At 43.1% G+C, this 27,857-nt stretch overlaps 2 protein-coding genes and 2 long non-coding RNA genes across 4 annotated transcripts; 2 read left to right on the top strand and 2 right to left on the bottom strand.

Moving 5' to 3' along the window:
• The first annotated feature begins 4,523 nt into the window (after nt 1-4,523).
• Nucleotides 4,524-20,492, top strand: LOC131104288 (uncharacterized). The gene is made up of 54 exons (XM_058051306.2): nt 4,524-4,837; nt 6,967-7,173; nt 7,751-7,767; nt 7,850-7,882; nt 8,271-8,303; nt 8,430-8,483; nt 8,575-8,676; nt 8,807-8,884; nt 9,159-9,203; nt 9,331-9,384; nt 9,466-9,519; nt 9,618-9,671; nt 9,757-9,810; nt 9,908-9,961; nt 10,058-10,102; nt 10,189-10,242; nt 10,326-10,370; nt 10,847-10,900; nt 10,992-11,090; nt 11,171-11,215; nt 11,295-11,393; nt 11,475-11,528; nt 11,596-11,703; nt 11,799-11,852; nt 11,934-12,032; nt 12,112-12,165; nt 13,077-13,175; nt 13,249-13,302; nt 13,415-13,468; nt 13,544-13,597; nt 13,734-13,787; nt 13,937-13,981; nt 14,094-14,192; nt 14,272-14,379; nt 14,454-14,507; nt 14,591-14,644; nt 14,753-14,806; nt 15,155-15,208; nt 15,288-15,395; nt 15,486-15,539; nt 16,136-16,189; nt 16,285-16,446; nt 16,523-16,630; nt 16,710-16,817; nt 16,910-16,963; nt 17,080-17,187; nt 17,273-17,326; nt 17,437-17,544; nt 17,620-17,673; nt 18,172-18,279; nt 18,360-18,648; nt 19,202-19,389; nt 19,470-19,712; nt 19,795-20,492. Exons 1-54 carry the CDS (start codon nt 4,744-4,746, stop codon nt 19,939-19,941), a joined length of 4,473 nt encoding a protein of 1,490 aa, XP_057907289.2. The 5' UTR covers nt 4,524-4,743; the 3' UTR covers nt 19,942-20,492.
• LOC131104299 (uncharacterized) lies at nt 16,351-17,694 on the bottom strand. The gene is made up of 3 exons (XR_009119758.2): nt 17,247-17,694; nt 16,699-17,157; nt 16,351-16,628 (listed from the first exon to the last, which is right to left on the bottom strand). It is a non-coding gene; the product is annotated as an uncharacterized LOC131104299 (long non-coding RNA).
• Nucleotides 20,493-21,828: 1,336 nt separating the features above from the next.
• Nucleotides 21,829-25,691, top strand: LOC131104298 (uncharacterized). The gene is made up of 3 exons (XR_013629865.1): nt 21,829-22,729; nt 24,824-24,956; nt 25,025-25,691. It is a non-coding gene; the product is annotated as an uncharacterized LOC131104298 (long non-coding RNA).
• Nucleotides 23,388-27,736, bottom strand: aaas (achalasia, adrenocortical insufficiency, alacrimia). The gene is made up of 16 exons (XM_058051316.2): nt 27,328-27,736; nt 26,953-27,080; nt 26,663-26,718; nt 26,265-26,356; nt 26,118-26,164; nt 25,463-25,561; nt 25,193-25,336; nt 25,005-25,125; nt 24,818-24,942; nt 24,636-24,696; nt 24,456-24,546; nt 24,234-24,330; nt 24,052-24,119; nt 23,788-23,866; nt 23,621-23,705; nt 23,388-23,543 (listed from the first exon to the last, which is right to left on the bottom strand). The coding sequence occupies exons 1-16, from the start codon at nt 27,436-27,438 to the stop codon at nt 23,388-23,390; spliced, it is 1,560 nt and encodes a 519-aa protein (XP_057907299.2). The 5' UTR covers nt 27,439-27,736.
• Nucleotides 27,737-27,857: the final 121 nt, after the last annotated feature.

Below are 27,857 nucleotides of genomic sequence, written 5' to 3'. Positions count from 1 at the left end.
TCTCAAGTACACGCTGCTGTAAGGGGGCGGGGACACGTGGCGTGCGGGTTCAGTCACTTGGGTCAATAAACAACAGCAGCTGCTCAGACCAAAGTGGATATACTTTGAGCTACTGTGCGTGAGCTAATGCTCCAAAAGCTTCTGGCCCAACTGTTAAAGTGGAAGGTATGCCTGTCATGTTTGATATCTTTAAAACAACAAAAAAAAGCGTATCAAGAATGCGGCAATGGTATCTCCACTTTTGTATGATTGATGCAATAATTTACTTTTTTTTACTATCTATTTTTATACATAAATATTTCATTCAATTCATATCTAAATATTTCAGGTATCAAATTTGTATTATATATATTTATTATTATTATTTTATTATTATTATTATTATTATCATTTTATTTTATTTTATTTCCTCTTTTCTCTTTTATTTTTTATTTTATTTTCTCTTTTTTCTTTTCTTTTCTTTTGTTTTCTTTTATTTTTTGTATTATATATATATATATATATATATATATATATATATATATATATATTTTTTTTTTTTTTTTTTTAAATTATTATTATAACCCCATTCCGCCACTGTAATATGCCGCCATTGTTGCTGCTGTAAGATAGTGACATCTAACGGTGAGTTCCTCACTGGTGCAGTAACGCTTCTCTCCGCTAGGTGGCATCCTCACCCCAAAACCGTCTTTTATTCCATGCACTTTTATGCACAGCGTCTGAAATCCTTCCTGTCCACGCATTTTTATTTTAATTAGGACTTCCTATTTTCCATGTCAGCTATGAGATGAAGAATGATCACAGAATAGTATAGGAATAAATAGCCTTATTTGTGATTTATGAATATGAAAATATTGTTCAGGAAAAGCACAAAATTTAACTTGGTGTAAATTAGCATTTATGCTTTTCATTTTTTCATTCATTTTCTACCGCTTTTCCTCACAAGGGGCGCGGGGGCTGCTGGAGCCTATCCCAGTCCCTGGACTGGTCGCCAGCCAATCACAGGGCCCATATAGACAAACAACCATTCACACTCACATTCATACCTATGGACAATTTGGAGTCGCTAATTAACCTAGCATGTTTTTTGGAATGTGGGAGGAAACCGGAGTACCCGGAGAAAACCCATGCATGCATGGGGGGGAACATGCAAACTCCACACAGAGATGGTCGAGGGTGGAATCGAACCCTGGTCTCCTAGCTGGGAGGTCTGCGCGCTAACCACTCAAACACCGTGCCCATTTATTCTTTTGGTTTGAGAAATGTAAACATGTGATAAATTACATATTAATCAACCGATCAATTTAATTTGAGCCCCAATAATCATCTTCATCAATCAGGACAGACTTGTGTGGTCTTTAATTAGGCTGAGCACCGTGACTTGTCCAAAAAGCCGAGCGTCTACCCGTGGCCTCTGTGTACTATGTCCGCCGGGTTGTACCTTCTCTGTTTTCAGCCGAAAATGTTTTCCATTCCTGGGCCAATGAATACTACCTTTGTCCCTTCATCCTGCATCTTGTGTGAGAAAGCCCCCTTCGCCTGCACTCACCAAGACTGCACAAACTTAACCTCTTCCACCTCCACCTCACACAGGAAAAGGAGCACAGCCGCCCTGGTGCTTTGATTCAGTCTCAGTAATGTGGAGGTCTGGGTGAAGACCTCCTTTAGTGGCTACACTCAAATGATGCTGATTTAGGTAGAGTATATGATAGCATAATACAGGAAAACAACATGCATGCTATTCATTGGTACGTTACACTGGGATGGGAGCATTGATCCAAATATTCATTGTATCAATACCAAGGCTGATCAGTGATCAGTATCGAAGTATCCTCACTAGTGTCGTGGGGGTATGCTGGAGCCTATCCCAGCTGATGTTTGGGCGAGAGGCGGGGTACACCCTGTACTGGTCGCCAGCCAATCACAGGGCACATATAGACAAACAACCATTCACACTCACATTCATACCTATGGACAATTTGGAGTCGCCAATTAACCTAGCATGTTTTTTTGGAATGTGGGAGGAAACCGGAGTACCCGGAGAAAACCCACGCATGCACGGGGAGAACATTCAAACTCCACAGAGAGATGCTGGAATTGAACTCGGGTCTCGGAACTCGGGTTTTATTTTATTATTTATTATTAAATAATATTATATTTATATAATATATATTTTTATTATTATTAACATATTAATCAATATTATTATTAAATAATATAATATTTATATATAATATTTTATATTATATATGTTATATATATTATGTATTATTATTTATTTTTTATTTTATGCATTTTTATTCTTCTCTTGAAAATAATTTAGTTTTTTTTCACACAATAAGTTGTGCTTTTTTCCATGGTTTGGCTGGTCCTGCGACTTATACTCCGGAGCGACTTATGTACATATGTTTATTAGGGGTGCCACAAAAGGGGTATTTTTATTGAACTATTCGATACGGGGTCACAATTTGGTACGCATGTGTATCGAACAATATGAAAACTTGCTTAAACTGGCCACCACTGGCCATTAATGACTAATTAACAATTAATGACATTAATTAACTATGAATAATAATACACGTAATATTGACGTCGCGGTGCACAAAAGCATTATTGGAACCGCACATTAAATACTATAAACCTTGCCATCCGACCTACCTCAGTGTTCCCAACGTTAGCATCAAAATAACTAGAACTAGAACAGAATTTGACAACCTCTAATCCATTGGTTCCCAAAGTCGGGTCAATTTGGGCCTACGTGCCGCTGCATTCAGGGACACCCACACAAAGTAGGCCATATTTACAAAAGCAACCACTTGTTGCTCATACAACAAAAAGGTAATGTTACAAAATGTTCTACTTAGAACTGCTCTACAGTCACCTGTGTGCACATACTCACCCCCCCCCCCCCACATACCCCCAGGCCACTGTGGCCACTATACCGAAACCTAGACACCCTGTACACCCCTGGAGCCTCTGTGCACCAGTACAGTGGTGCACCGCAGCACCATCACCTCCCTCCAGCCTTCACTGCCATCTCTTCCCCTCCCTCCAAACTACCCCCCCTCCCTTCATCATCCACGCCCTTCCTCACCCACCAACCCCCATCCTCACCATGTAGCTATCCCACCGCCTTGCCATCTCGCAGCATTCCGCGGGCCGCCGTGCACACAGAGGCCTATTGTGCATGCTGGGGGATGGCAGAAGGCAGAGTACAGTCAGGGCAGCACAGAAAGAGGATGTGGAGAACTGAGATAGACGACTAATGTATTCGTGTAATACTTCATAAGTCAGAAGTAGTCCGGGATGAGTATTCAGCATCATTTCTGGTGCGTTGGAGCTCCACCAATGAATGCTCAATGAATCCTCAAGAAGATCCTAAAAGGGTGAAACTACATTTATGGCCCATATTTATAGCTAAAATGAATATACATATTATATTATGAAGCACAGCTCATTAATGTGACTTATTTTTAGACCCCCCCCTCCCACAATTCTATGTATTACTGCATACCGATGTATACTGTAAAACTGGGCTTCATCGCCTGTCCAAATCTTTCTTTGCTCCATGTGGAATGACAGCACCTCACCAAAAGGTCACGACCCTGGAATTACTGTGCCTCTCCGCGTTACAAAGACCTGCTTTCAAGCTTCCTCACCTGGTCCGTCCGTGCAGCCCCGATAGAAAACTTCACGATTAGCATCACATGCTCGTTTCATCACCTTGCACATTTCCATAAGACAGTAACCGGAATGCAATCCTTATACAGAAAGTGTACAAGATGAGGAAAAATGGAGTCAAACGTCCTTTTAATTGAGTTTTCCCACTGAATGTTTGACTCTTCTTCGCAACTTTGTGCTAATTGCCCGTGTCTAAACACACCAACATACTAGAAAATTGAACAGTACTGCGAACACAGCACAAGTTTGCCTAATACCTACAGATTAATCCCAAATCCACAGACTAGACCCGTAAAAAAAAACAAAAAAAAAAAAAACAACCCTGCTGACCCTGTGTTTGATTCCCATAACACGTATCGCGCCAGTGGCTCTTAACTCCTTTCTAAATTTTGTGCAACTGTTCATCCGCAAATGTTTCCAAGACTATTAACACAATATTTCTTGTAGTTTTTGAATTGTTCTAATAAAGATGTCAAGAAGTAAGTCAGTATTATAGCCGGAGAATAAGCAGTAAAGCAGTATGAGATTTAAAAATAAAGCCTGTTGGAATCGGACTTTATTGTTCAACGCATTCCATAAACATTTACAGAGAATAGTTGTTAAAATTAAATTGTTTTATTTCAGTTGATATAAATAAGAACCCACCAAAGCCCCCATAAAGTAAAGGTGCATCCCTCGGCCAGGCCCTTTGCAGGTCAAAGAAGGAAGGAGGGTTTGAATCCCAGGGAGAGTACATGGTTCTGAATTAAGGGGAGGGACACAAGTGGTCAGATTTCAGCTCGACGGGGGGTCTGGGGGAAGGACTGGTATTTTGGAATATACGAAGATCCATACAAGGCACAGTGGACATAAAACCGCCGGTGCTTGCCCTGACTGACGCGGTGGGTGCAGAGTGCCAGCCGGTGCCCCGCGTTGGATTCCACTTAGTCTTTGGAAGGGTTTTGACTGCATGGTGCCCGTTGGTCTCTGGGAAAACACGCTTAACACAGCATTGACTGAACGCCTCATCCGTCCCTTTCACTTCTTCTTTCACCCGAGCTATTGCATGTCTAATATTTAGACATGTTCAGCTTTGTGGACTCAAGGACTGTTCTGCTACTTGTAGCATCCCAACTGGTTTTACTGGCCGTGGTCAGATGTCAGGAAGAGGATGACCGTAAGTAGTGCAATTTTCTGATGACTTTTTTTTTTTTGCAGAAAATATTATGTGATGACCGGACAAATTTCTACCAGACTGAGTCAGTAGTTATTAATTAAAAACAGTCGGAAGATATAATCGGGAATACTGAATTGCGGTATTTCTCGATCTGTACAGGATGTCAAGGTCTGTCTGTGTGGGATGGAGGACCAGGTGAACAAGTGTTCATTTGTACTCACCTGACTCCTGACCGCTCAGACCGGGGTTAACCAAACTTTTCAGCCAATTAGACTACTACCAGATTAAAAACAGTCGGAAGATATAATCGGGAATACTTAATTACGGTATTTCTCGATCTGTACAGGATGTCAAGGCCCGTCTGTGTGGGATGGAGGACCAGGTGAACAAGTGTTCATTTGTACTCACCTGACTCCCGACCGCTCAGACCGGGGTTAACCAAACTTTTCAGCCAATTAGACGACTACCAGATTAAAAAACAGTCGGAAGATATAATCGGGAATACTGAATTGCGGTATTTCTTGATCTGTAGAGGATGGAGGACCAGGTGAACAAGTGCTCATTTGTACTCACCTGACTCCCGACCGCTCAGACCGGGGTTAACCAAACTTTTCAGTCAATTAGACGACTACCAGATTAAAAACAGTCGGAAGATATAATCGGGAATACTGAATTGCAGTATTTCTCGATCTGTACAGGATGTCAAGGTCTGTCTATGTGGGATGGAGGACCAGGTGAACAAGTGTTCATTTGTACTCACCTGACTCCCGACTTCACAGAACGGGGTTAACCAAACTTTTCAGCCAATTAGACGACTACCAGATTAAAAAACAGTCGGAAGATATAATCGGGAATACTGAATTGCGGTATTTCTTGATCTGTAGAGGATGGAGGACCAGGTGAACAAGTGTTCATTTGTACTCACCTGACTCCCGACTGCTCAGACCGGGGTTAACCAAACTTTTCAGCCAATTAGACTACTACCAGATTAAAAACAGTCGGAAGATATAATCGGGAATACTGAATTGCGGTATTTCTCGATCTGTACAGGATGTCAAGGTCTGTCTGTGTGGGATGGAGGACCAGGTGAACAAGTGTTCATTTGTACTCACCTGACTCCCGACTGCACAGACCGGGGTTAACCAAACTTTTCAGCCAATTACCAGATAAATTAGGTCCTAATATTGAGTTTAGACAGACTGGTTCTCTGCACTGTTTACACTCTAAGACCATTTTAGACCCAATACTGTCCGCAGTCTGTAGAAACATCTTCTGATACTGACGGGTATGAACGTATTATAGACTCAATGGTCATACATCGCCGAATCATTGTTGTGATGTGAGGTGACAGGGTCCGGGAGCGGGTGACCCCAGCCTAGCAGGCTCAAAGGGTAGCAGGAATTGTAATGGTTTTGAACTCTGTAGGTGGCACACTTTGCATAACGGGGTAAACAAATGATTAGACATAATTTTTCTGCATTCTTTCAAGATTTCTTTCTTGACTTTGATACCTTTTTTAAAAATAGTAGTCAACCACCTAATCCTAAATTCCAGAATAAAGAACTCCATAATAATTTTGTGTCCTGTGCTTAAGTACGGACATCTCAAATATGCAATACAAATCAGCCTTTCTTAACGAGTCTGTGTTTGTACTGCTGTTTGACGCCACTATGTGGTGCAGATGGAGACCCCCCCCCCCTCCCACCCCAACCTCCACCCCTCCTGTTTATCTAAGGCAGCAGCATGTCAATTGGGCACAGTGTTCATTCATTCATAGGTGCCGTAGAGCCCCCAACACATTAAATAAATATACTCAGTCAACAGTGTCAAATGAAGTTATTTTATTATTGCTTTTAACACAACGTTTGTGAAGTATATTTAACACTTTTGACTCTCCAGGAAGTGTTGATATGTTCATTGAAAACATTCATTCGTCTTCTTTTTAAATATGTCCACCAAGTTCCAGGAAAGTTCTGCTCCTCCGACCTCCTTGCACCTTTACATCTTCATTCCCTTTCTCGGAACCGTTTCTAAACAACCTTAATTCCTTTTCCTAACTTGCAACCTCTGCAACCTTGTCCTCTTCATCTCCTGCCCACGTGACACACACCCCCTGCTGGTCACCACAGAGGGGTCGGTTGGCTGCATCCAGGACCACCAGCTGTATAATGATAAGGATGTGTGGAAGCCAGAGCCGTGTCGAATCTGTGTGTGTGACAGCGGAGCGGTGCTGTGTGATGAGATAATCTGCGAGGAGATGAAGGAGTGTGCCAACCCTGTCATCCCATCTGGAGAGTGCTGTCCCGTGTGCCCCACCGATGCCAGTGCTCCCATTGGTTGTAATTTATTTATTCCCATACCCATAAATAAATTACTCTTTTTTTGCTTGTCTTTCTCTCTAACATCGCCGAATGGAGAATGGAGAATGCTGCATGATCACACAACAACCATGATGCACCTGTCCTTGAACATGTTGTCTTCAATGACTCGACTAAACTAACGGACATAACACTTCATCTCCATAATCATAGCCCACAATATGTGAATCCGCAGCTCTATTCCTGTTATTTAATTGGATGGTAAAATCCAGCATGACGAATCCTTGTCAAGGTTCTATCAGAACCTGACCCAGACCGACCATGTTAAGAATCACAGTGCATCGAAGCACATCTAACTCAGCTTTTTCTTGACATTGTTTGAACAATCAATTTCCTGTCTTCATCATCACATGCTCGCTGCTTCAACCCCCTCCTCATTCCACTAACCAAGATGGGTTTGGTTCCTGTAGCACCGTCAGATGTTTTTTTTACCCCTAAAAATTAATATTAGTACTAAAATCCATGTAATATCTTTATATTTACATTTGTTTATTTTTTTCTTTTTCCATCCCCTCCCCTCCATTGACTACATCAGAGACAATCGGTGCAAGGGTGAGGCCTCACAAAAAACACATTATTAATTTTTGTTTAACATATGAAGCCTTTCTTACAAATGTTCTCTTTTATTAACCAGGGCCAGAAAGGTGAACCCGGAGATATTGCAGATGTAAGTAAAAATGCGCCCGTTTATCACATGACAACACAATAAGCATCTACTCTCCACGTCTCATTTAAGTTTCTTATTTCCATTCAAATGATTCCCCTGTGATCATTATGGATTAGCGACATGGGTTCCTTGTTAGAATTTGTATTAAATGAGGAAAAATCCTGCATTCCTAAGACACAGTGACCCCCATTAAATCCCTTTAGATCCTCTCAGCAGCTTCATAGCAGACCAGGTGAACAAAGTCAGTACAAGCAGAGGTTAAGCAGAGTTGAAGTTTTGTAGCCAAACTTGAACTGTCACATCAAATCATTTTCTTTTTATGAATATTATACAAAGGACTGCACTGGTGTACAAGGGTCATTACTCTTTTTTTCCCCCCCACCTGCAGGTTGTAGGACCAAGAGGACCAGCAGGCCCGATGGTAAACATCATGTTCTTCTAGCCTCCATGCAGGCTGCTAAAAGCCGTTTCTTGGTGTAAAGTGGTCTGAGCAGGTGTTAGCCACACTTGGAATGTTGTTGACTTGGGACATTTTTTGCCCTTGCAGGGCCCCCCAGGTGACCAGGGAACACGCGGACCAGCTGGCGCAAAGGGTGACAAGGTAGAAGACCAGTAATTAAAACCGAGATTTTTTATTATTACCTTGAAGTGGTAATAAAAATAGCGGTGTCCTGCTCTTTTTTTCCCCCAAGGGAAATCCTGGACCTCGAGGAAGAGATGGCGAGCCTGGCACCCCCGGAAACCCCGGCCCCGCTGGGCCACCTGGACCACCCGGACCCGCAGGACTTGGAGGGGTGAGTGTGTAATGCATCAATTAATCATACATCAATACCTAAAAAAATTGAGATGATGTACATTTATTAGGACGATGACAACAAACTGACTCTCACTCACTCTTTTTTTTTTATTTTTATTTTTTTACAGAACTTTGCTGCCCAGATGGCTCAAGGTTTTGATGAGAAGGCCGGAGGTGCTCAGATGGGAGTGATGCAGGGACCAATGGTACGGAGCTCCTAATCATTATTAGGAGAGGGTTGTTGCCGTTACAATGGCACCCTCTTGTGGCCAAGTTGTTGTACTCCCACACACTTCTATTAGTGCAATTAAGCTTTGTAATTAATTGCAGAATTGAATTATTTTAAAGAAATATTAATAATAATGAAATAAATATAGTAAAATATAGATATCATAATCACTTTTTTTGAAATTTATTGAAATTGATGCAGTCAAGGTTTTATAAAATACTTAATTTTCTATTCTTATATTTCTCTTACAGGGTCCAATGGGTCCTCGTGGCCCCCCCGGACCAAGTGGAGCTCCTGTAAGTGTATTCATGACAGCATGTTACAGTTAGACTTGCTCAGCCAATGGTGAAACATAGTATATTACATACATATACTACAGTAACACTAAAATAAACAATGTATTTTGTTATGGAACCTATATAGGGCCCACAGGGTTTCCAGGGTGGCCCTGGGGAGGCTGGAGAGGCCGGTCCAGCTGTAAGTAGTATCCCAGATTATCATTTATAGGAAGTTTTGGACAGATTACTCAATGAGTGTACGTAACTTGTTTCATAATAGGGAGCAATGGGACCCCGTGGACCACCTGGACCTTCTGGAAAACCAGGAAGTGATGTAAGTACCTCTCTATGATTCTCTAGGAGTTCTACTGCATAGTAGGAAGTAAAAAAAAAGGTGGGAAATTCGCTGAACTAATAATCCTTTTACTGCAGGGTGAGGCTGGGAAACCTGGCAAATCTGGTGAGCGTGGACCCGCTGGACCTCAGGTTGGAGAATAAGTCATGAAGATGAAGCGATGAGAGGAAATTGGAAAAGGAACCAGATGTTTATGTATTATTCTTTGGATTTCAGGGAGCTCGAGGATTCCCCGGAACTCCTGGCCTTCCTGGAATCAAAGGACACAGAGTAAGCCATGGCCATCAGGCCTTTATATAAGAAACGGTATCGATATTTGGACGTGATGACACAATGTGACACTACTGACTTGTCTCCTTCCTCTTAGGGCCACCCTGGATTGGACGGAGCCAAGGGAGAGACTGGTGCTGCTGGTGCAAAGGTGAGAGTAGCACTTTTCTAAATATAGACTGCATTTTCTTATTCTATTATTTGATATTGAATATTATTTGATATTTAATGCTATTTTCATCCTCAGGGTGAGTCTGGTGCATCAGGAGAGAATGGCGCCCCTGGACCCATGGTGAGTGTCCCCACAGATGTCAAGTCAGCAATGAAGGTTGTGCAGTGTAATGATGAAGCTAACAAGATTGCTCTCCGCCATTCCAGGGCCCACGTGGTCTTCCTGGTGAGAGGGGACGTCCCGGTGCTGCTGGAGCTGCAGTGAGTTGTCATTTCTGTTTTAGCCTGTTACATTTCCAAAGGAGATATCCCAATGGTCTGATTGTCCTCTCCCAACTCCACAGGGCGCCCGTGGAAATGATGGTCTTCCTGGACCTGCTGGTCCACCTGTAAGTCACATTATTTATTCTATGGTAATGGTAATGGTAATGGTAATGGTAATGGTTTTATTTTATTTTATTTTATTTATTTATTTTATTTTTTTATTTTAGTTTATTTTATTTTGAATATGCATCAGATTACAATTGAATGCATCACATAATCAGTTCACAGTTCCACATGTCCGAAAGGAGTAGGAAGAAGCAAAGCTTATTAAATCCTACCCCTCCATCTGGTACTTTTACAATCAGTAACTGTTACATTTGTTCACTTCCTGCTTTCTATAATATAGTTTAAGTATTTTTTTATGTTTTTTTTATATTTTATGTCTTTATTTTATTTATTTTATTTATGTTACGTACAAAGTACGAGGTGATATAGTACAATGACATAGTCGGTACCATAGTAACTGTCAATACTAACTCCAATAATAACTCTATGAATTTAAGATGCATTTAGAAGCTAAAGGTTGTTCTTCTATCTTCAGGGACCTGTCGGTCCTGCTGGAGCACCCGGGTTCCCAGGATCCCCAGGAGCCAAGGTATGTATTCTAGACCTGGAGCAGACATTATTTGAACTATATATAGATTGTATTTTATAAACCTGCAAATGTTGTTACTGTGCCTTGCCAGGGAGAAGCTGGTCCAACTGGAGCTCGCGGAGCTGAAGGCCAACAGGGTCCCCGCGGAGAAGCTGGTACTCCAGGATCTCCCGGACCTGCTGGAGCATCGGTTTGTCCTGAGCCACCTCACTGATTTATCACTTCTTCAGCTCTTATTGTGACACGGTGTCTTTTGTTGATGGCTACCAGGGAAACCCTGGAACTGATGGAATCCCTGGAGCTAAGGGATCTGCTGTAAGTCCCGATCTCTTCATGTTAACAGCTTTCTATGAATTTCTCTTGATTCTGACATTTTGTTGTGCCTTCCTACAAGGGTGGTCCTGGTATTGCCGGTGCACCTGGCTTCCCTGGCCCACGTGGGCCTCCTGGGCCACAAGGAGCAACAGGCCCTCTGGGACCCAAAGGACAGTCTGTGAGTCACTTGGGAGTCTTCTGTAAAGCTCTGAAAGCTGCTCACCAACACTCATTGTTGTCTTCTCATGTTCTGGCTTAGGGTGACCCGGGTCTTCCTGGATTCAAAGGTGAAGCTGGACCCAAGGGAGAGCTTGTAAGTGTTTTTTCACAACATATATATAATATAGCAATGCTACACTGACATAACATGATGTTTCCAGGGCCCTGCTGGTCCTCTAGGTGCACCCGGCCCTGCTGGTGAGGAAGGAAAGCGAGGCGCTAGAGGAGAACCTGGTGCTGCTGGACCAATTGGACCTCCAGGAGAGAGAGTAAGCCCCCCCCCCTCCATAACTAACTTGCATAATAAATCAGTTGCAGTTACTTCAGCCTCATTCTAACAATGTCTTGGTGCTAATTCTTACAGGGAGCTCCTGGTAATCGTGGTTTCCCTGGTCAGGATGGTCTTGCAGGTGCTAAGGTGGGTGCTGCATTGTTTTAATCATCAGATAAATACTGAGTGAACTTTGGCACTAACAATGAGTTTGATGTTCATCTTCAGGGCGCCCCAGGTGACCGTGGTGTCCCTGGTGCCGCTGGGCCTAAAGGTGCCACAGGTGACCCTGGACGTACAGGAGAGTCAGGTCTTCCTGGAGCAAGAGTAAGTGCTGCGTCACATCATCAGAAGCTTCACACACTCACATCTTCAATGTTGTCATGTTTTGCTTTCACTTTCACAGGGTCTTACCGGCCGTCCTGGAGATCCTGGTCCTCAAGGCAAAGTCGGACCTTCTGTGAGTCCCGCTTGTTGCTTCCTGCATATACTTTAAAGCAGAGGTCTCAAATTCAATTTACCTGGGGGCCACCGGAGATAGGTTCTGGGTGAAGCCGGGCCGCATCAGGTTTAAAAAATAAAAAAAACCCAAAACGCATTTATTAAAAACTGGAAAAAAAATCAATAAAAAAAATGCTTTTGCTTCTGCTATACTCTATACTTTTTCAGTACTTTATTCCGGTTTTCCACACCAAAATATCTGATAAAACATTCCACTGTTCTCAAATATCTTAATTTTTATTTTTCTATACACAAAATAAGATAAAAAAATAAACAAATTAAGAATAAAGACAATAAATCAATAAGTAAAATAATAATAAAACCTAAAATAAGAAAAACGTAAGAAACCACATACAGTTGGTAGAGAAATTATTTTTTTCAGATTCAAATGTACAGTATTAACACTTATTTAACCTTTAACATGAACATTAATGAAATTTAATAATATGACCCAATTAGCAAGTTAGCATCGTTAGCACTCACTTCCATCTGGGAGCAGCGTCGTAACTTTAACAACATGTTTGATGAGATGCTTTATCTTGACGTCTATTTTCCGTTTTATTCCAAATCATTTCCTGCATTTATTTGTACCCAAGCGTCATAAGCCTTTAGCTTCATTGCTAATCCAAAGCAAAACAGGGCGGGGTAACAGGGTTGGGTAACAGTATGGGCGGGGCAAAATCATGTTAATTGTGTTTCCGGTGTGCACACAGCTTTAAGCTGTCATTTCAACATTAAACTTTGGTTAATCAAGGTGGGGGCCTCAAAGTAGCGTCTCGCGTGCCGCGTTTGGCCCGCGGGCTGCAAGTTTGAGACCCCTGCTTTAAAGCAACAATATTTAGAGTGGTATTTTTTATTTGTGCATTATAGGGTGCCGCCGGTGAGGATGGTCGCCCCGGCCCACCCGGTCCTCAGGGAGCCAGAGGACAGCCAGGAGTGATGGGATTCCCCGGACCAAAAGGAGCCAATGTAAGATAGTTAGGACGAAGTTTGGCCAATCTTTATGGTTGGAGTCCATAACTGATTGCTTTCTGCTCAACAGGGTGAGCCTGGAAAGGCTGGAGAGAAAGGTCTTCTGGGTCGTACTGGTCTGAGAGTAAGTTCTCTTTCTCCAATGATACCTGCTCTTAGAACTCCCCCCACTTTAAGAACTACTTTCATGAACGTCTCTCAACAACATCCTAAATGAAGTGTTTCTCTTTGGACAGGGTCTACCTGGAAAAGATGGTGAGACCGGATCTGCTGGACCACCTGGCCCTGCTGTAAGTCTCGTTCTACGCCCGCCAGGATGACCTCACTTGAGTTCTTCGATGTAACATTTTTATGTTCTATCTCAGGGACCTGCTGGAGAAAGAGGAGAGCAAGGTCAGCCTGGACCTTCTGGCTTCCAGGTTAGTTTCTTCAAACTCCACAATCATGGTGAACGTTTGAACGACTAGTTAAAATGCAGAAATATTACCTTGAAATGACAAAAGATTCATAATATTTAAACTCACCAGATAAATGACCGAACTTTTTGTCAAACAGGGTCTTCCTGGACCATCTGGTTCCCCGGGAGAGGCTGGAAAACCTGGAGACCAGGTGAGCGATCTTGGCTGATGGTGCTAACGCTAACAAAGGGGCGACTGTACAGAGCTGGTACAGAACAGAACGTAGAGAACAGAACATCCCTTTCAGTATAAAATGATTCCTTAACCTGGAATGAACTCATGTCCCGTCTCTCTCTGCAGGGTGTTCCTGGAGAAGGTGGAGCTCCTGGTGCTGTTGGACCAAGAGTGAGTGTCATGTTCTTTTTTTTACTTTGTACACTGATAAAGGTTTCTTGGATATATTTTAGTTGCATATTTGTACTACAATATTACATTTCTTCTACTTGTTTCCTGATAGGGTGAACGTGGTTTCCCTGGTGAGCGAGGTGGTGCTGGTCCTCAGGGTCTTCAGGGACCTCGTGGACTTCCTGGTACACCTGGAAGTGACGGACCCAAGGTCAGTGAAGATGACCAAGTTATGTTACATGATGTTCCACAATACAACTAGATTAAAAAGTGATGTACTTCTGATTTAGGGGGCCATTGGACCAGCTGGAGCTGCTGGATCCCAGGGTCCCCCTGGCCTGCAGGGTATGCCTGGAGAGAGAGGAGCCGGTGGCATCCCAGGACCTAAAGGAGACAGAGTAAGCGGCGTATTTTATTTATTATTTTCCACCTCAGGATCATGATGATGAATGTTGTTTTTGTTGTCCATCAGGGTGACAATGGAGCAAAGGGACCTGAGGGAGCTCCTGGAAAGGACGGTTCTAGAGTGAGTACAAAATTAATTTCAGTAATTAATATTTTATATATATATATCACTCACAAATAATCACCCTGCTTTGATATCCTCAGGGTTTGACTGGTCCCATTGGTCCTCCTGGTCCAGCTGGACCCAACGGTGCCAAGGTAAAACTAACAATGTCACTTTTTTAAAGCAATAAATCTGCATATGTAATATGATGTAAAGTATTTGTTATTAAATATGTTTTACTTGAATGTGTCGCTTCCATTTAGGGTGAGACTGGACCTTCAGGGCCTTCTGGTGCTGCTGGTGTTCGTGGTGCCCCTGTGAGTATACACCTTAATATAAATGGCGACATAAAAAACAATGCAAAGGAGTGGAAAGTTATATTATATATATGAATTACAGTCATCTTTCCAAGTCAGTACTTTGCAGGATAGAAATTATTATATAGATAGAAATTATTATTATTTGCATTAAATGTAGTTGTTGCCGCCAATATTATACTGCAAGATATTTTTCCAAGTACCGATACTACTGTTTATGTTTACTGTCATAAGTTAATGTTGTTTTTTTTATTAATTCCCATGTAGTTTCTTTAATGTGGCAAAGCATCATCAATCGGTGTATTTTAAGCAAAAATCAAATTCCTCTATTCCTCTATTGTCCTGCAGGGTGACCGTGGTGAGGTTGGTCCTCCTGGTCCTGCTGGCTTTGCTGGACCTCCCGTAAGTACATAACATAACTGTTTTAAAATCCTCTTCATTAAACATCCGCCAACATGGATGCTTTATTTGACACATCCAGGGTGCAGATGGTCAGCCTGGTGCCAAAGGAGAGCTTGGTGAGAGTGGACAGAAAGGAGAAGCCGGTGCCCCTGGACCTCAAGGATCATCTGGAGCACCCGGACCGGTGGTGGGTCCAAATGAGAGCTCTGACAGAATAGGAAGCGCATTTAAATGTTTGGGATTTGACTGTTAATATGGGTCTAATTGTCTTTTTCAGGGTCCAACTGGTGTATCTGGACCTAAAGGTGCACGTGGTGCTCAGGGAGCTCCTGTAAGTTCTACCAGATAACAAATGGCAATAGCATAATTATTGATTTTAATGTGCTAATGTTATTTTTTGTGTTTAATTTTTATTTTTGTGTAATTAATTATTAATATTGGGGTGGCACGGCGGTCGAGTGGTTAGCGCGCAGACCTCACAGCTAGGACACCAGGGTTCAATTCCACCCTCGGCCATCTCTGTGTGGAGTTTGCATGTTCTTCCCATGCATGCGTGGGTTTTCTCCGGGTATTCCGGTTTCCTCCCACATTCCAAAAACATGCTAGGTTAATTAGCGACTCCAAATTGTCCATAGGTATGAATGTGAGTGTGAATGGTTGTTTGTCTATATGTGCCCTGTGATTGGCTGGCGACCAGTCCAGGGTGTACCCCGCCTCTCGCACGAAGACAGCTGGGATAGGCTCCAGCACCCCCGCGACCCTCATGAGGAAAAGCGGTAGAAAATGAATGAATGAATGAATTATTAATATTCTTCCAGGATCTTCTAGGATTTTGACTTAATGTTATAGACCATGGCCTTTTGACAACATCAATTTCAAACTTGGATTGTACCATTATTTATGATGGTTTTACTGTCTGTTTGACAGGGTGCCACTGGTTTCCCTGGTGCTGCTGGTAGAGTTGGATCTCCTGGCCCTAATGTGAGTATTTTATCAAGAACAAGTGAAAAAGCAAAAAAAAAAAATGAAACCTGAAATGTTTGTGACTCACTAAAGATCTTGTTTCTATATCACAGGGTAACCCTGGCTCTGTTGGACCTGCTGGTCCTGCTGGAAAAGATGGACCAAAGGGTGCCCGTGGTGACGCTGGACCCCCTGGAAGACAAGGAGATGCTGGCCTTCGAGGACCTGCTGGCGCACAAGGAGAGAAGGGCGAGCCCGGAGAAGATGGACCCCCTGTGAGTTCCCCCCCTGATTAGTTTCTTCCTGCTGTGAGGAGAGCTGTGTTGGATGCTATCCTTTCTGTCTCTGTAGGGTGCAGATGGACCCTCAGGTCCTCAGGGTCTGGCTGGATCTCGTGGTATTGTCGGTTTGCCTGGTCAGCGTGGAGAAAGAGGCTTCCCTGGCCTTCCTGGACCTTCTGTAGGCGTTGATGGAATGTTTTTAAATGAATGAATGAAGAAGTACTCACTTCTAAAATATATACTTACTCCGTGTTCAGGGTGAGCCTGGGAAACAAGGAGGTCCTGGCTCTTCTGGTGACCGTGGACCTCCTGGACCTGTAGGACCCCCTGGACTTACTGGACCTGCTGGAGAGACTGGAAGAGAGGTAGAGTGATGAAGATTTAAGACAAACCAACACATGAACGACTATGTTTATATTCATAATGAGGTATTGAATAAAGTCCTCCTGTGTTTCAGGGCACACCAGGATCAGATGGACCACCCGGTAGGGATGGATCTGTTGGAATCAAGGTGAGAGAAAACCGTCCAAGCGAACCTAAGAAACTCTTAGAAACTGTCTCTGTTCTTTGCTGGAAGAACCTGATGACAGTGAAGTCACTAAGTCAGTATTTTGTGTTTTCCTGCAGGGAGAGCGAGGTAACACTGGTCCTGCTGGCGCCCCTGGTGCTCCTGGTGCTCCTGGTGCCCCTGGACCTGTCGGACCTCTTGGCAAGCAAGGAGACAGAGGAGAAGCTGTATGTGACACAACGAGCTAACTGATCATATCAGTATATAATGTAAGACATTCACTGACATGAACCTGGACTCCTCTTTCATCAGGGTGCACAAGGACCTGCAGGACCACCTGGACTTGCCGGTGCACGAGGAATGGCTGTAAGTATCATCTACACGAAATGAAAACTTCTAATCCGCTTCTGATGGAAAAGATTATAGTTGAGTGCTGCTTGAAGTTTTGAAATGTAAGACTTCATTCCTGATTCCAGGGACCCCAAGGACCACGTGGAGATAAGGGAGAGAGCGGTGAAGCTGGTGAGAGAGGACAGAAGGGTCATCGTGGATTCACCGGTCTGCAGGGTCTTCCTGGACCTCCTGTAAGAAATTCAAAACTTCTGCATTCTAATCAGCCTCCTCTTTGTTCTCTAATGTGTTATTATTTCTTCAAACAGGGTCCTGCTGGAGATTCTGGATCTGCTGGACCTGCAGGACCAAGCGGAGCTAAGGTATGAGGAAAAGAAAATGTACCAAAAAAAAACGTGCCTCACAAAGTTTCCATCCAAAAGCTTTAACTGCTACGGTATTTGACGGTAATGGGGGTCACAGGTTGGGCTTTGTGTAATTCTCCAATCATTCACTGAAGATGGGGACAGCAAAGTGTGAGGGCTTTAATTACCCAGCAGTGTGATAAGATGGGCAGAGGAGGCATTGGGTAATTACTCTGTGCAGGAAAGAGGCTGACAGACAGGGGGAAGGTACTTTTGCTTCGATCAGAAATAGGCTGTAATATCTCTTGTAGATTAGATAAGTGCAGGGGTTATGATAAGAGGAATGAAGGAAAATGTCACCATATAAATTATCTTCATGAATAATAAGCTAAAAAGGCCTGGAGGTGATTGGAATAATAGAAGAAAACCGCAAGTACATTTGAAAAAGCTTCATCAAAAAGTTTTACACTTAAAAGTTTACCACAACAAAGGTAATTGAACACACTGTTGCTATAGGGACCACCTGGACCAACCGGACCAGCCGGCAAAGATGGATCTAATGGACAACCTGGCCCAATTGGTCCACCAGGACCTCGTGGACGATCAGGAGAATCTGGCCCAGCTGTAAGTAACTGTCATAATATACAGAATTTGATAGTACCCCCTCCCAAGTTGAACATTTCCCTTTTTCCTGCCTTTTTTAGGGTCCTCCTGGAAACGCCGGACCCCCTGGTCCTCCTGGACCTCCAGGCCCTGGCATTGACATGTCTGCCTTCGCTGGTTTGGGACAGACTGAGAAGTCTCCTGATCCTCTGAGATACATGAGGGCTGACGAGGCCTCCAGCTCCCTGAGACAGCACGATGTTGAGGTTGATTCCACGCTCAAGTCCCTCAACAACCAGATTGAGAACCTGCGCAGCCCCGATGGCTCTCAGAAAAACCCTGCTCGCTCCTGCAGAGACCTCAAACTGTGCCACCCTGAATGGAAGAGCGGTAAGTGGAGTAAATATATGAAACGGGCATTTTTGATGAATTAAAATTAATCTTGAAAAGGGTCTCTTATAATATAATATTGCAGCAGCACGGCGGTCTAGTGGTTAGCGCGTAGACCTCACAGCTAGGACACCAGGGTTCTCCCCGTGCATGCGTGGGTTTTTCTCCGGGTACTCCGGTTTCCTCCCACATTCCAAAAAAAAAACATGCTAGGTTAATTGTCCATAGGTATGAATGTGAGTGTGAATGGTTGTTTGTCTATATGTGCCCTGTGACTGTCTGGTGACCAGTCCAGGGTGTACCCCGCCTCTCGCCCGAAGACAGCTGGGATAGGCTCCAGCACCCCCTGCGACCCTCGTGAGGAAAAGCGGTAGAAAATGAATGAATGAATAATATAATATCCAGCAACAATTTAATGGAGTTCCACAGGGATCCACCCTTAGCCTCCTTGAAGTCACAGAATAAATGGAACTAAAAGTTATGTCAACAGAGAGAAATAAGTAGCATCTAGCATACCTGGTTCTCCAAAGTTCTCCTTTGTCTGTCCCTCAAGGTGACTACTGGGTTGATCCTAACATTGGAAGCACAGCTGATGCCATCAAGGTCTTCTGCAACATGGAAACCGGAGAGACCTGCGTCTACCCGAGCATCGCCAAGGTACCCAAGAAGTCCTGGTGGACCAGCAAGAGCAAGGATCGCAAGCACATCTGGTTCGGCGAGACCATGAACGGAGGATTCCACGTGAGTCTACAATAATAGGCAATGACTGTGAAGACGTTCTTGATAGTTGCTAACAATGTCCACAACTTGTGTCCCTAAAGTTCAGCTATGCTCAGGACGGCCCTGCCGCCAATGCCGCCAGCGTCCAGCTGACCTTCTTGAGGCTTCTGTCCAATGAGGCATCCCAGAACCTCACTTACCACTGCAAGAACAGCATCGCATACATGGACCAGGCCTCTGGTAACCTGAAGAAGGCTTTGCTGCTGCAGGGCTCCAACGATGTGGAGATCCGTGCAGAGGGAAACAGTCGCTTCACATACAGCGTGTTGGAGGACGGCTGCAAGGTGAGAGCAAATGTCAGAAAACCATCAAATGAACTCTCAATAAATGAGTTAGCTGACATGTCGCTTGATTGTCCACCAACAGAAACACACAGGCCGATGGGGCAAGACTGTCTTTGAGTACAAAACACAGAAAACCTCCCGTCTGCCCATCGTGGACATTGCTCCTATGGACATCGGAGGAGCGGATCAGGAGTTTGGCTTGGATGTAGGCCCAGTCTGCTTCTTGTAAAATGGAATATCGCAGTGACCCCCCAGAATAACAGGAAGAAAATAAACTCAACAATGAAACAATACACACAATTCCATAATAAAGAAGACTGGAAATGATAAAAAAAAAAATTGATCTCAAAGCGAAGTGCTCTCCAAGTTGGATGCTAGCACTGAAGGGCATCGGCAATAAGTGTACGTCTCTGTCAACCCGCCTCCTGAAATCCAGTCATGTTTCCCATGGCCCACTGTTGACAGGAATGAGTCCAGAGAAGGAGAGGGACCAAGCAAAAGTTGTGGAGAACTGAAACATGACTTGATGTCACTTATTTATTGTCTCACCTGAACGGGCCAGAGATGAGGTAGGACTGGAAGGGGTTCACTTTGTAAGTACGACAAACCCCTTTTCCACTACACAACAGCCGCGCAACCTCCAGTTCCAGTCCTACTCCACCTTCTTTTCCGTTTCCCTCCCGTTAAACTGATATGGCATTTTGAATCCGTGTAGACCAATAAAATATTCTCAAAATCCAGGTACTCCACGCCTGTCCATCGTGAGCAGGAGCAAAAACCTTTACTGTGTATTATAAAGCCTTGGTTCTAGTTGTTGTAAAGGTCAGATGGTTTTATATGTATTTCCGCATTATGTGTGTTCATGTGTTGATATGCACAGCAACACTTTTTTTGGAAAGTGAGGTTACATTTCAGGGGGTGTATGTCTCCAAGTCTTGTACCCCCTTACCGCACACCAGGAGGGAAATTTACTCTCATTCAAAAATTTGCTTTGAAAAAAAAAACGTTATTGTAGTCATCCAGATGGTTTGAAGCTACCTCACGCTGAAAAACATACTGAAAAATGTACAGATGACCACAAACAATCTTACCACCATGCAAATCCAATATGGTCATCTATGCTTTTGGGTTGCTCTCTTCTGAAGGTGCTATGAGTTCTGTAATTTAGTCTCTACCGAAACACCACCCATCACCCCCCAACCCCACCCTTAATTCCCACTTGCCTCACGCCACACACTCACACTCCACCCTGGAGGAGGTGTACCGTCGGGTTAAGACAGGTGAAGACCGGGCTACTTCAAGACCACCACTGAAGTCCACACACCAAAGCTGAACCAAGTGTCCCGATAACAACCAGGGTGGGACGTCTGTGTGTGTGTGAGGGTGTGTACATTTTTTTAAATTAATTTTATTATGATCCGTTTTGTTTTTGTTACACTTCTTATTGATGTAAATTGGAAATAAAAGGAAAACAGAATGAAGAAGCGTATTTTTGTTTGACTTTTCAATAAAAGTATCACAGGCGTGGAATGGTTTCTTCCTTCTTTTTAAAAAAAAAACATTCAGGTGGTATGCTAAGTAAAACCATATTTTTATTAGCTAAAGTGAGCTTTACAGTAAGCATTTGCGACTGTGACTCATTAGTGTATTTTAACACAGGTGAATGTCGAGTGGTTAGCGCACAGACCTCACAGCTAGGAGACCAGGGTTCAATTCCACCCTTGGCCATCTCTGTGTGGAGTTTGCATGTTCTCCCCGTGCATGCGTGGGTTTTCTCCGGGTACTCCGGTTTCCTCCCACATTCCAAAAACATGCTAGGTTAATTGGCGACTCCAAATTGTCCATAGGTATGAATGTGAGTGTGAATGGTTGTTTGTCTATATGTGCCCTGTGATTGGCTGGCGACCAGTCCAGGGTGTACCCCACCTCTCGCCCGAAGACAGCTAGGATAGGCTCCAGCACCCCCGCGACCCTCGTGAGGAAAAATCGGTAGAAAATGAATGAATGAATGAATGTAAACAACAGTACTGTATTGGTTCTCCTGTTTGAGGGTGTGGCTGGTCATCATTGGTTGACTGCAGTTTGCTATTTTAACGAATAACAGTACATCAGTCAAGCTAGTCAGTGACTTGTACTCTACTCCAGTGTTTTTTAACCACTGGTGTGTGGGAAATTATCCAATTTGTGTGCCTGTGCGGTCTAACGCATGGCAGAATAATGATGTAGTACTCTTCCGTACCAGTAAGCGGCAGCAGCAACATCAGCAGGTATCTAATTGCCTTGTGCTTTGAGACAAGCGAATTAATGACGCATTGATGTAGCTACAGGTGGCTAACAGGACGACAGTGAAAATGATGGATACGTTTTTGAAGAGGAAAAATACTGACTCTGAACTGGATCCTGGACAAAATCCGGACCCAGATGAAGGCCCTAGTATGAGTGGAGGTCAAAAGAAAGCAAAGACGTCCAGCAAAGTTTCTGGCGCGAGGCAAAACAACGAAAGCTAGCTTTCATTTGGATTTATTTTTACTTTACTATGGTGCCAAGTAAGCTTAAACTCCATCTCCAAACGAAACACAATTCACTTCAAAACAAAAATGTGGAGTATTTTGTTCGTCTGCGTGAGCACACGGAGAAACAAGCAATTTTCATGAGAAAAACCGCAAAGGTAAACGAGAGAGCCCTTTAAGCTAGCTACCACGTCACTGAACTTGTGGCTAAAGCAAAAAAGTCCCACACTGAGCAATGAATACTTCCCGCCTGCAAAGCCATTGGAAATGAGATAGCTAAAGAAATAGCCAAAGTTCCCCATCTTGGCCAACAAAGCTATTTTGAAATGGCTCCCATTTTCCACAACATACCTGTGTGAGATGAGCTTTTCAAGCCTGACTGCTGTAAAAACTAAAAACAGAGAAAGACTGAGAGCCGTGGAGGAAGAACTTCGTGTGTGTCTTTCATCGATTCCTGCCAGGATATCAGCTCTGTGTTCATCCAAATAGGCCCAGCTTTCACACTGAGTGAGTATAAATATGAAAGATTATAAAATACTTTATTTTTTGTGTTTATTTGATTCCTGTTCAAGATGTTGTCTTATATAACGTCATTCTTCAATGTTAAAAAACACCTATATTAACAATATAACACTTATATTGTTAATATACGCATTTTATATTGTTAATATACGCATTTTTTTCATATTTTCAGCTTTTTTTTACAGATTTTTTAAATGAAAAAAATGTGCCTTTGCTCAAAAAAAGTTGAAAAAACACTGCTCTACTGCTATACAATGGCCTGCTTCCTCTCCAGGCGCACCCAAGCAATACAATCTTCACTAAAGGCTTCACAGTGGTGTGTTGCTATTTTTTTTTAAAATAAAGATATTCAATTTTTATTGTGAAAAAGATGGACTATAACTAAAACATGAATAGAATGATACTGTGAAGTAGGCCTAACAGCTTATGAGCATAGAAAGTCAAGTCAATTACCAATACAGTAATGCAGTGCTGCCTTGTTGGGTCTTATTTGCATTTGATACTGTGTGAAAAAGTGAGTTGCCGTATTACAACAATTTTTAAAATGACTGCCATCACTTTGACAAATTATGGGAATCATTTAAAAATGATTTCAATACATTTTATTGACAAACATGAAAAAAATTGGAGATATGTGATTGAGTCATGACATGAGCTCTGTAAAGAGCGACTGATTGACATGGTCAGTCGGTCGTTCCTCAGGGCGTGGTAGTGATGGACTGCCGTTGAGCCCAAGTTGGCGAAGGTGACCACTCAGGAAGTAGAAAGGCACGTGTGTGATTCTTCCAGTGGACCAACACTAAGGATGGAAGGACTTGATACAGTAAGTCTGTTATTGCATGAAAATTGAATATGAGAATTGTGACAATGACTGACCACAGTGAGAAGAGCCCCATTCTGAAAGTTTGGGTGGAACTGCATCAGTCTTGATTCTGCACCAGGATCTCCTTGAACAAAACCACTAAGTAAAGGAAGTAGAAATGTAGATTAATACTTGGTTACAGCACACCAGTATGCAATACAATGCAGATGAAAACACCTACCATGGCAAAAGTTCAAAAATAGGCTTTGTTCTGGTCTTAAACACAGCAATGATTGCAGGTCGGGCTGCTTGTGGATCACCTGAAAGGCCACCCAGAATTTTGAAATGGTTGCATGCATGAGATTAAGGTGTAATTAAACTCTATCAAGGATCAGAATACACACTAAATTACCTTATTCTGGCTAATGTCATTCACAAATATGTCATATTTTGAGCTATATCAATATGATGCTGATGTCATTATAGAGGAAATATGAACAAAGACCTTTGAGAAGCACAGCAAGTCTCTCTCCTCTCGGGTCCCAGGTCAGTGACTGGATCTCCCCACCAACACTGCACAGGTCAAACTTCCAGGGTCAAGTACTTACAAGTACAGCATTGTGTAGGTTGTTCTAGAAGGCTTGTTTGCTACACTATTTTAAAAAAAAAAAAATCAAGCGATCTTACATGATGTCTCCCTCCGGTGTGTTAAAGGTCGTCTCTGATAGGTCAGCCACCACTGCTGCTGCTTGCGGCCCCCCTTTGGATGTGCACGTGGGTACACCTGTCAAATAATCAGGAAATCACAGCAGATGCAATTCAGAAGCAATTACTGTAAAATATCAGTTTGATTGCAAAGACAGTTGTCTTGACTTTGTTTGACACTGCTCCTATTGAGTTGAAATGAACCTGGTGTGTCAGTGAAGGTCAAGGCGTAGATGACAGTTTCTCCTTGTACAGTGAAGAGAAGTCGACTCCCATCTGGACTCCAACAACCAGACTAAACCAAACAAAAGAAAAGAAAATGTGGTTTGCAAAAGTTAAACATTTAAAATCATTGTCTCTTTAAAACATGGTGGCAATGATCACCTGACAACGGCCTTTTACACACGGCCAACGTTCACACGTCCACATTCTGGTCTCCCAGACCCTGAAAAATAACATACCCTTAACAGCCCTATACTTAGTATCACTGTATGCAATGTCAACAAAGCTGCATACATGGAAATGTGCTATTCCAGTATAAAAAATGTAAATACTGCATCTCTAACCTGAAGACAGCAGATGGTGTGGAGGCAAGAAGACGGCTGCCGTCAGTGGACCAAGAGAGGAAGCTCACCCCACCCCCTCCAACACGCTGGAGGGGCACACAGCTCTCTGCCGCAACATCCCACACCTGAAACAGGCCTGGTAATGTAGCAGTTTCACTCCATGATAAACGATGACGGAACCTCCTACCATCATTGCTGTGTCCATAGGCGAGGCAGACACAAGGAGAGAGCCACTTGGCGACCAAGCGATGGACGTGACTGGAGAGTGCCCGGGATGAGACAAAACTTGTGCGCATCCAGATGAAGGCCTATTCAATAAGAAGTTCCATGATCACAAATAAGTGATGCTGTGATGCAGAGTGACTGTTTACATACCTGGTGGATAGTGAGCACGGGTCCACGTTCCAGACCAGCAAACAGTTCTGGCAAGCCACTGCAAGGCCAGACGCACACAACGGCTTCCACTGCAACGCTGCTACGCTCCGCTGAAGACGGTGCTTCAGGGTGGGAGTTGTAGCACTTGAGGTAATCAATACAAAAGTACGAAGATTTGATTCTCTCTCAAGGTGCCAATTACAACACTACAAACATGTTTGACTGCTAATCAATATCCGTGTTTATCAATTTGCAAAAGAGAGGTGTCACCTTTTGGGATTGTAGATCTTAATGGAGTCGTCCAGCAGGGCAACAGCAAATTTATCAGCATGAGGATGCCAGGCGAAGGCACGCACCACACAGTCCAACCTGACAAAATATTTGTTAGGATGTTTATTTACATACCGTACAGTCTTAATGACTTACTCATAATGTGTTTTTGTCATCCACTTATCTAACTACAACTTCAATAAAAAGTTCAACACTAAAATACACTGAAAGTCAAACTTTAAGGCTATATTTTTCAACTTCATTTTTAAGCCCTAAGCTGGATTTTTCTCATTGGAATCATTTGTTTAGGATATTTGCATACAGAAACACAAATGTAACCTAATGTTGCAACCAGATGTAGCCATCCTGGTCGGGAGTTGTCACTCTTTCTCACCCTGGATGCAGTCTATCGTCAACAGAGCCCATATCCGGAGATATGAGATATGTTCATGTGATAGACGTGCCGCTCACTGGACTAACATTGCTCGAATTTTAGGTGACTTTATATAGGCCTCCAAAACCAATCCTCAAATGAATCATTATCTCAACTAGGAAGTCAACAGTAAAGTATAATCACAACCCGTCTACAAGTAGAAATATGCATACATTTCTAGCTCAAACTTTCTATTGACAGAATACTAAACACTCAACTCACCAGTTTAATGCTTGTGAAAACTCTGCAATCATGTTCTCGTTGCTCAACTACATACCACACCACAAACAAAAAGAACAGTTCAACTTAATGGACTGAACATCATTTCATCCGGAGTGTACTTTATTTGAATGATCAGGCAGAGCTTACCGTGAGATGAGGAAACAAAGATCCATGAAAGGAAGAGATCTTCTGCAATAATGCCAGAATGCAGCCGGAACTCACTGACAACCATTTAGGTACTGTGGGACAGAGCATCCAGGTTTCTATACAATGTACATTACTGTAGATATAAACCATGGCTCAGAATGGCTTGGACCAGTGATTCTCAACGTGTTGTTGAACTAACCATGAAGCTTGTTTTGTACTCGCACACAGCGATATTTTGCACTACCTCAAATTCAAATGACTCAAAATGACGCTGTAAAGTCTCCTGCACATGTGTGTTACCTGGAGCGTAGATTATATGCTCGGAGCAGGAAGATGGCGGGATATAATGTTGGCAAAACATTCAAAAGTTAGTGCCCTGGCTTACGCAATGCACGTACCCTCTTCATGGGAGTTTGTGATTTCATTCAGTAGCCCCGTGAAACCACCATCACGCCTGAATAACAAACAAATGCATCGTCAACTGTGTCAATCAATAATGTTGTTTATGATTAGTCCAACACATTTTAACCAAGAATGATATGACCAATACATCCTTTCCCCTGACAACATGTAAAGCTGGTATCCATTCAGTGGTAAAAAAAAATTCTTTGGCCAGTCATGAACTGGGAAAATATATTTTAGGGTTTGACAATACACTTGATGGTACATGTGTGTCTTTTTCGCGTACCAAGCTGCTGCGCTCCTCATCCATAATGTCTCCGAGTGATCCAGGAAGGCCGCCTTGCTGCTGTTCTCAGTGCGACTGTGCAACTTCAGGGACTCTCTGGGGAAGTACAAACTCAGAGGACTCGACTCCTGCGGACAACATGAGAAGAATCACTAAATAATTCTAACGCATGATGCACTGAAGGTAAACACAACGTATACAACTTCCCCATATATTCATCAAAACATCCCTTATTTGATGGATATTAATATTCACATGTTTTAATTTAAAGAGAATACCCAAGATGAGAATCTGTGTGATGTCTAGACACTACCAGTAAGCATTTTACGCCAACAGATATAAAGCAAGGCAACTATGTATGTGAGTCTACCAGACCTGTTCCAGTCGCCCCTCCGGGGTGCTCCCCGATAGCAGCTCGTTGTTGGACTCACACAAAGTCGCGTGTCCGGAGGGAAGCGGAGGGGGGAACAAGGCCAGAGAGCACATCTTTGGACCCAGAACCCTACAATAAAAGGCTAGAGCAGTTTTTGAGAGCAGCAAACTGCTAACGCTACTGCTACGTTAGCACTGTTAGCGGGCTAACTCAGGCTAACTACAACGATGCCAACATCGTTTTGCTAACAACGGTACGTTCTTTTTCTGTGATACATTTACATTACTTCCGCTAGGTCAAGTGTCGCTCTCTCTGTGTAAGTGTTTTCGTAAATAAAGCAATTTCTTGACACTTTAGGTTCCTATTTGACTTGAATCCCGCCGTGGATACTACGGGTCCTCAAGAGGTACCAAACTGCATGTAAGTTCATGTAAGTGCTGCCCTCTTCAGGGCTAAAGTTAACATTGCATAAGAACTTACCCAAACAACGTAACAGACTGTACGTTATTATATAATTTTATAATTAACAGTA

The sequence above is a fragment of the Doryrhamphus excisus genome, linkage group LG15 (genome assembly GCF_037039965.1).
Source record: "Doryrhamphus excisus strain RoL-2023G ecotype Guam linkage group LG15, RoL_Dexc_Guam_v1.1, whole genome shotgun sequence".
Taxonomy (NCBI): Eukaryota; Metazoa; Chordata; class Actinopteri; order Syngnathiformes; family Syngnathidae; genus Doryrhamphus; species Doryrhamphus excisus.
Note: the sequence above shows the minus strand (reverse complement) of the source record. Positions and strands in the feature narration are given on the sequence as shown.

What these genes read in the sequence shown, in the direction of transcription:
- LOC131104288 (XM_058051306.2), top strand. Translation starts at nt 4,744, where the DNA reads ATGTTCAGCTTTGTGGACTCAAGGACTGTTCTGCTACTTGTAGCATCC. An exon ending in CTGGACCCAACGGTGCCAAG is followed by an intron (nt 14,645 to 14,752) that starts GTAAAACTAACA and finishes GCTTCCATTTAG; the next exon opens with GGTGAGACTGGACCTTCAGG. An exon ending in CAGGAGAATCTGGCCCAGCT is followed by an intron (nt 18,280 to 18,359) that starts GTAAGTAACTGT and finishes TGCCTTTTTTAG; the next exon opens with GGTCCTCCTGGAAACGCCGG.
- aaas (XM_058051316.2), bottom strand. Translation starts at nt 27,438, where the DNA reads ATGTGCTCTCTGGCCTTGTTCCCCCCTCCGCTTCCCTCCGGACACGCG. An exon ending in CACAAACTCCCATGAAGAGG is followed by an intron (nt 26,357 to 26,662) that starts GTACGTGCATTG and finishes TCTGTCCCACAG; the next exon opens with TACCTAAATGGTTGTCAGTG. An exon ending in ACTTGCTGTGCTTCTCAAAG is followed by an intron (nt 23,867 to 24,051) that starts GTCTTTGTTCAT and finishes GTGGCCTTTCAG; the next exon opens with GTGATCCACAAGCAGCCCGA.